The sequence below is a fragment of the Cyprinodon variegatus genome, unplaced genomic scaffold (assembly GCF_000732505.1).
Source record: "Cyprinodon variegatus isolate N-32 unplaced genomic scaffold, C_variegatus-1.0 Scaffold857, whole genome shotgun sequence".
NCBI lineage: Eukaryota > Metazoa > Chordata > Actinopteri > Cyprinodontiformes > Cyprinodontidae > Cyprinodon > Cyprinodon variegatus.
Window position 1 is genome coordinate 331,018 of NW_015151310.1, and position 7,754 is coordinate 338,771.

Below are 7,754 nucleotides of genomic sequence, written 5' to 3' on the forward strand. Positions count from 1 at the left end.
TTAAAAGAATTTGCACATAACTTTTAATTTTGGTCTATTTCTTAATGCACAATTTAAATACCAAATGTTGCAATTAGTTACTCAGTAGTTTAGTAGCCTTTTTTACCAGATACTTTTTCAGTTTTGCCTGAGCAAATTCAAATGGCTGCTTTTTTACTCATGTAGAAATATGATGAGGAAGAGTTACTTTTATTTAGGTACAATGTCTAGGTACTCTACCCATCTTTGAAATGCTACTGTACACTGTACAAGGTGAATAAAACAGAAGCCTCCATCTTAGATTAATTAACCTGATGTAAACAATACCTGACTTGATGGCTGTGAGTCCACATTTTAGTTTTTTTTTTTGTTTTTTTCCCCCAAAAGAAGCAGAGAACAGCAAACATGTCACACTTCATGATTGCAACAGCAAATTTATCTAAACAATAACAAGCACTGTGTAGTCAGTATTGAATAAAAAGGTTGTATCTGATATACAGGCTTCTATGAATGGCATTCTGAAATTAAGTTTAAGAGCTGCATAATGGTGTCACTATACAACAAGAGGATGGTATTTAGTGGCATTTAAACAACAAACCTCAATATAGATGCAATGATTTTTCTCCCTCAATGATGGAAGACCAATTGTGTGTGTGTATGTGTGTAAGGGGGGTGTATGTATTTGTGTTGCATGTATGTGTGTAGAAAAATCCATTCTTATCAAATCCAAATACCAGGGTCGACTGAAAAGCAGCAACTGACGGGAGTACCACTTAACATTTAACACAATAATACCTCACCTCCCTGCCAACATGCTGCTGAAACACCGACTCTCACATAATCCAGTTATACAGATTAAATAACAGACATCCATAAAGAGCATTTTGACACCATCCAGCTCTATGTGAACAAAACAGCTTGTCTCCGAATTCAAAATAAAAATTACATCTTAGTAAGGAAGGAGGTTACATAGATAGAAAAATAGATGAGTGAATAAATAGAAGAAATAAGTAAAGAGATAAAAATTTAAAAAAAGTCATCAATTGAATGTACAAGTAATCAAATGGTAATGTGATGAACAAGTCATTATGTAATAATGTAATTAAGCCTGTATGTACACATCGGATTAAGTGTTAAAGTAAATATTAAAATCAAATGACGAGATATGTATCATGCTCTGCCATTCTGGATTTTCTGGCTTTGTGTAAGTTTTAATTTTGGGTTCTCACTTATGCTTTATTTTATGTTATTCTGTATTGTTAGGATTTTTTTATCATTTTTGAATTCTTAGTTTTACTCTTCCATGTTATTCTTTTTCAGCCTTTTCTCAATTATATATTCCTTGTTCTAGTTTTAGTTAGATTTTCTTTCACTTATCCTTAGGGTATGTTTTCAATGGCTTCAGTTATCTCCAGTCCATTCTCTTATGCTATAGTTTTCCACTTGCTTGTTCCTTATTTTGTAGTCATTAGTTTTATTCCCCTTTAGCCTTATTTAAGTTCTTTTCAGTTACAGTTACTTTAAACCCTGTTTTCTGTGGTTACTCTTTGTTGCACCCTAGTTCCCCTTTCCCTTAGCTCCTTTCTAGCATCTTCTATCCATACCTGCTCCCAATGATTAACTGATTACTCCACTCTTGGTTCTGTTTTCCAACATATAGGCTAACTCCTCCTCTACAGTTCCTCAATGCTGGATTCTCTTTATTGCTTTGCTCCTTGTGTGTTCCTTCCTGGTGTCCAATGGTTTGGGTTTCTTGTTTTTTTGTTCCTGGATTTGTGCTTCTGTTGCTGTCTGCATTCAAATTAAACCTGCAAGAACTCATCTCTGCCTCCTCATCCCTGCATTTGGGTCCTCAACTAATTTCATCAAACCTGACAATATGTGTGAAGATAGGTAAATCATAAAATAAATATTGATGGGTAGGTTAGTGGTGGTGGCCTATTGGTTAGGGCATTGAGCTTGGATCCCAGAGGTTCTGAGTTCAAGCCCCACTCCCACAGTCTGCCACTCTGGCTCCCTAAGCAAGACCCTCAACCCCACAATGCTCACAGGGCACTGCACAATGGCAGCCAACTGCTGTGATTAAAAAAACATTCCAAAGTTCTCTATTTCTCAGGAAAGAGTTGTCTTACGTATTCCCTGCTCTGGCAATTTTAGACACAGACAGCACTTGGTTGTGATTAGAAAATAATAGTAACCACAAAAGTAATGATCAGCTCTTATTTTCTGTGAATAACTTAATTTCAAAAAATATTTAAAAAGCTGTGATGTCATCACACTTATTGTCAATATCATCAAGTTAGGGGAAAAGGACCTTTAATTTTGATCGTAATCATTATAAAATCTTACTTTACCCTGCAACTATCCTACAATTTCTAAAATCATGCGTGTGTTCTGCAGTTGAATGAGACCAGTCTTTTTATGCTACAAATGTCCGATAAATGCTCCATAAAGGTCAAGATCAAATCTTTTGGAGTAAGATATTCTTGAAAAATAATTCAGTGTTTGGGATGTTTGACCATTGTGTAAGAGAAGAGTATTGGTGTAGAATAAGATATTAACATCAGAAAGTGGTGAAACATATTGGTAGAACTGTTATTGAATGGCTTTTGCAGCATAAAATCAGAAACATGTAAGTTTCATGCATGTTTTAAATCATACATTTTTATTGTGTAACAACAGTAGAATGTCTGTTTGCTTCCAGTAATACTATGTTCACAAATACTAGTCAGCCACATAATTAGGTCGTCTTCCAAAATTGCTTGGTTGTGCAAAAGACAATTACATTGCAGAAACTCAAACTCAACTAGAGATAATGAATATCACATTTTGAATTTCAAACTGAACATAAAAATGTGTAACATTTTGGGATTTAGGTGACTTTGAGCATAGATATGGTTCCAAACTGGTTGAATGGATAATATGGGTGTGTCAAATTCAAGTGCCTGAGGGGCAGTATACTGCAATCTTTAGATGTTTGAGAACCTAATCCAAGACACCTGAATCAAATGAATCAATTACCCCATCAGCAAACTGTTAACTTCTTTCATTTTTTTTCTGATTACCTAATAGATCAAGCTGCTTTGAAGAATAGACAAACAATGTCTAAAAGGTACAGTACACCGGCCTTGGAGAACCGGATTTTTACATCCCTTTTACAGCTACAAGGTGAGTGTGATAGAAAAGTTTAATTTGTTCAAGTAACCCCTCAGTGTTGCTACTGTATAATAGATAATATATCTACTGTAAATGTACAAATTAACAAAACTTAAAGAAGATAAGCCACAACAGCAAAATACCACATTTTGAGCTCAGAACAGGAACAATTCACGGCTGTGCAAAATTTGACAATAACAGATTGGAAAAATGCTGTATATTCCAATGGGTGTGGATTTCAGCCAGATGAAAGCATGGATCCATCCTTCTTTTCCCCAGGATGTTGGGGGGTGTCATTTTGAGAGGCTTTACTTTCTGGCACTTTTAAGGCTCCTCACTAAGAATCAGCACACCTTAAACTCCACAAGATACCAAAAGTAATGCTGCTCATCATGACTATTACTGTAAAACCACAGTGTACCCATTTTCCAGCAAGATAATTCACTTTGTCACAAGGCTCACAAAATCTCTAACCAGTTTATTGAACATTAGAATCAGTTCACTGTATTGTGATGTGAAGGCTAAAATGCTGCAACTCCTTACTAGCAAGGTGTACCTAATAATGTACCCAGTGAATGTAAAAAAATGTTTTTATTATCAACATACAATCCTCTTACCTTAGCATGACATTCTTTCCATCATTTCTTGCACAGCGTACATGTCGTGTCTGATATCCCACTTCCAAGTCCCATGACATGGGGTACCTTAAATGCACATGAGCATTGTGGTGGTGGTACCGGTGATGATTAAACTGGTTGTTAGAATCCAATGTATGTAGCATAATTGAGTTGTTGTCATTGGAGCTAGCACCAAAGTCCACTGTTGTCCTTCCATTTAAGAAGGCATCCTTGTTATGCGGTAGTTGACACTTACTCCATGCCCCAACTTTAAGACTGTACTGGTACTCACCTTCTGCAAGAGGGCAGTCAACAGAGTTAGTACAAGTCCTTCTCTCAGTTAGATTAGGGCAGTTAGCTCCTCCATACATTGGTGCGGCAAGGACGTCTCTAGTTCGATGCTGAAGACCAGCACCACAGGTTTTACTGCAACTTGACCACGAATTAAAGTCTGAAACTACACAGTCCTGAGGACAAGGGATGAGGCATGCTTGCTCCACAGGAGGTTTCTGTGAAAAGAACTCACATATCCTTATGCTGACAGTACTTCGATTGGAAGTTCGAACACAGTGGATATTGCGCCTCTGAATGCCATGCTGGGCTGTAATACACTCAGTGGTCCTCAATTTGAGTTCATTGGAAAAGAAAGAAACAAGAACACAGTCCCCCCAGTCAGAAATTTCCCATTCAAAGAGATCCTGGTGCCAGTTGCAGATCTTAAAACATTGCCGTTTACTTTCCGGCTTTTCCACATGCTGGCAGTGAGAGTGATGGGTGGTCCAGCCCTCTATGTGGACACACCATATCGTCCTTGTCTGGACTCCACTGGAACCACACACCTCCCCGATACACTGACCCCACGAGCCTACAACAAAAGAAAGCACATAGAGTGGTCATTTTCATTAAAATCCTGTGCTTTACATGGAAAAAAGGCCACATTTTAAATAGCAGCTATCTGGAGACTTGCAATCAAGTCCAATTCAAGGCCATTCACTTAACCTCTATGATTGCTTTATTCATGAACTGAGGAAGAATGGAACAAAGGAACACAAAGTAATCAAACCAGTGACAAACATCAATGGAAAATACAAGGTCACTTTCTTAGTCACAAGGACGGGATCAATATTTAAGGTAATCAACACTCCCAGGCCCATTATATATAGCTTAAGGAATATTAGCATTTATTTGCACACTAGAACATCTCAACATATTTACAGATTTGTAAGATATATTTTTAAAATAATACAATGAAAGCATAAATATCTTGATCATGCATTAATATTAAATTAAATTAAACAAACAATTACACACAGAACATGAACATTACACAGAAGTGTGATCATACTTAGGGAATTCTTTTTAATATGGTTTAGTCGTTTCTGAAGCATAACATTGTAATAGTTATAGAAATATTCCTTCCCCCTCTGATTTTTTTTTTTGTTTGTTTTGTTTTTACATTCTGTTGTTTTTACACCACAAAGGTTATTGGATGTTGTTTAAATTTTATGGTCTAGCCTAAGATAAATAGGTACACGGTTGTCAAGGGGAAGCATTATAATAAATGTTTTGCAATTTCTTTTACAAATGCAGATCTAAAAAGTATGACAGAGATGTAAAGTCAGTATCCATATATCAAAACTCTTAATTTTCAGAAGTTTTTCCAGCACATTCCTTTATTTAGCTCTGTCAATGATCCTCTCATTTATGAATACCTTCCTAGATCCTGTTTATTAGAAAAGTAAAGTCACAACTATCTTCCAGCAGGGACTGGTGTCTATTAGATGATGAACAGAGTAGGTTTTGTGGCTGACACACCCCTTTACTTGTGAACCTAAAATGTACAATTTGGTCCCTTCTAACCACAATTATCTTTTAATTATTATTAGATTATCTTTTTTATTTAAAAGTCTTAGCTTTTTGATTGTGATATGTATTTTCAGAGAAAAAAATAAGGTATTATTGTTGGAAAATACATTGCCAGCTAAAAGAAAAATTTAATTCATCCAACTAGATGATATGGTTTAACAAATCTATTCTATAATGGCACTGGTGTTAGCATTGTAGGTAACTAAATGTTATGAAAAGCACCGGAGACCATGGTTTACAAGAATCTGCAGAGGCCACAGGGTAGGTTGACACACCACACTGTGATCTCAGGCAAATGATATTTAATGCAGCTTTCTGCATTTTTCAAATTCTTAAATTTTTACCATACACATAAGCCCCATGGGTAGAGTGAGGATCATTTTGAGTAAAATCAGTCATGCAGGCTAAGATCAATATTGTTTTTGCCAACTTAAAATAAAAACAAAGAAACTTTTTGTTCATGAGATGTGTAGTTTGTTATTTAAGAGTCCTGATCTTGCCAGGGTGAGGGTCCTGCTCTTGAAAAAATATTATATGTAACACCTTTCACACATAACTTTTGTTCACATTAAAACACTCGCATTTTACAGAATGAAATGTGTGATCAAGCTTGTGATACAGTATAAATTATTGTAATTCTTTATCTCTCCATTGTTTGTTTGTTTTTGCATTTCTACTAATATAAATTATATACGGTAACAGTTTTTTCTCATATTGTCATTGTTGCTTTTAAGCTGTAAAACAAATGATACACAGATTCAAGATGATAATCATTGGTCAAAGTGATTTACAGTTTATGTTGGATTTTATTTTATGCACCTCACAGGTTTTCTTGTGCTCTGAAAACGTGAACAGCAGTATGCAAATGTGCAAGCCCAGCTTACAGGGAGCATTGACAACATAATAGATATACAGTATATAAATCATCTTCAAACACTCTAATATATCTATAAATGCATGTAGACATTGCAATTACAATCACAAAAGTTTTATGATCCATGATTTTTACAAATATACTCTTTAGGTACAATATTATAACAACCTAACTAATGTTGTGTAGCTCCACTTTTTTCAAGCTAAAAAAGTTCCTATTAGTAAAGTCACAGACACAGATGTGTTGCAAAGGTAAACAACCACTAATTAGGAGAACAATTGGGAAGAAATAATGAATAAAAAAGCTGTTTTTTGGCAAATTACATGACAGCCCTTTGTTTGTCCTTGTAAATATGCCTGCGTATGTGAGAAAAATAAGGTTCCCCATTGTTTCATAGTTGGAGGGCAATGTTCAGCTTCCAACTTATTTGAAAGGATTTAATCAAGTCTGAATGCAACTGCAAAAAAAACTTTTGTTTTCATAAGACCGTATATAACTTTGCTGTCCAAGGAAGTTATCAAGCATTAATGAACTGCATAGTTTCAAACCACTGAAAAGTGGGGACTCTCTTAAGCTACTGGTTTTTCGGTTGCTAAATTAAGGGAGTTTGCTTTTCCTCATTGTCATGAAAGCTACCAACCTTCACTTATTCTCTTCAAAATCATTGACAGTTTAACCTGCATGTTGCACAATTCAAAAACTGCTGTATTCTCAGTTTAAACTGCATGCTAAAAAACGTGTAATTGAAGTAAAATTCACACACAGTGCCTTTCCAACTCACCATGGAGACTTTATAGTTAGGTATTTCCCATCAAATTTGGCTTATGATGTGGTTGTGGTAAAACACTGCTGGCATGCCAGTTGCTACTCCTAAGCATCAGCTTTTTCGTGACTAGGGTCCACTTGTTTCATTTTTAAAATGTGCTATATAGAGGAAAACAAAATGTGGGCAGGGAGAAAACTGCTGATATCGTTTCCAGAAAGACTTCTCTCAGCTTTGAACTGGATCTTGGATTGTGCCTCTTGCACAACTTTAAGCTGACCACAGACTTTGACAGCATGTGGAAACTGTTGAATATTTTACAGCTATATGCAAGCCAAGTTATGAAAGACAATTCTGAATAGAAACAGGTGAATTTCTAATGTACAATCTCAGCAAGAGGTTTTGGTTGTTTTAAATAAGGGTAAAACTTTACACCAACTGTCAAAGATGCACAACTTGGATAATTCTTCCAGTTTATTCTATTTCAATAATTAACAGA

The 7,754-nt window shown here is 35.6% G+C and overlaps 1 protein-coding gene across 1 annotated transcript in view; it reads right to left on the reverse strand.

Annotated features, from left to right (window-relative positions):
• Positions 1-4,617, reverse strand: part of thsd7b (thrombospondin type 1 domain containing 7B) — a gene marked incomplete at its 5' end in the record, with an annotated part of 157,412 nt that extends 152,795 nt beyond the window's left edge. The window contains one exon of the mRNA XM_015397359.1: positions 3,753-4,617. Coding sequence (XP_015252845.1) covers positions 3,753-4,617 — 865 coding nt within the window. The remainder of the gene's footprint in view (positions 1-3,752) is intronic.
• Positions 4,618-7,754: the final 3,137 nt, after the last annotated feature.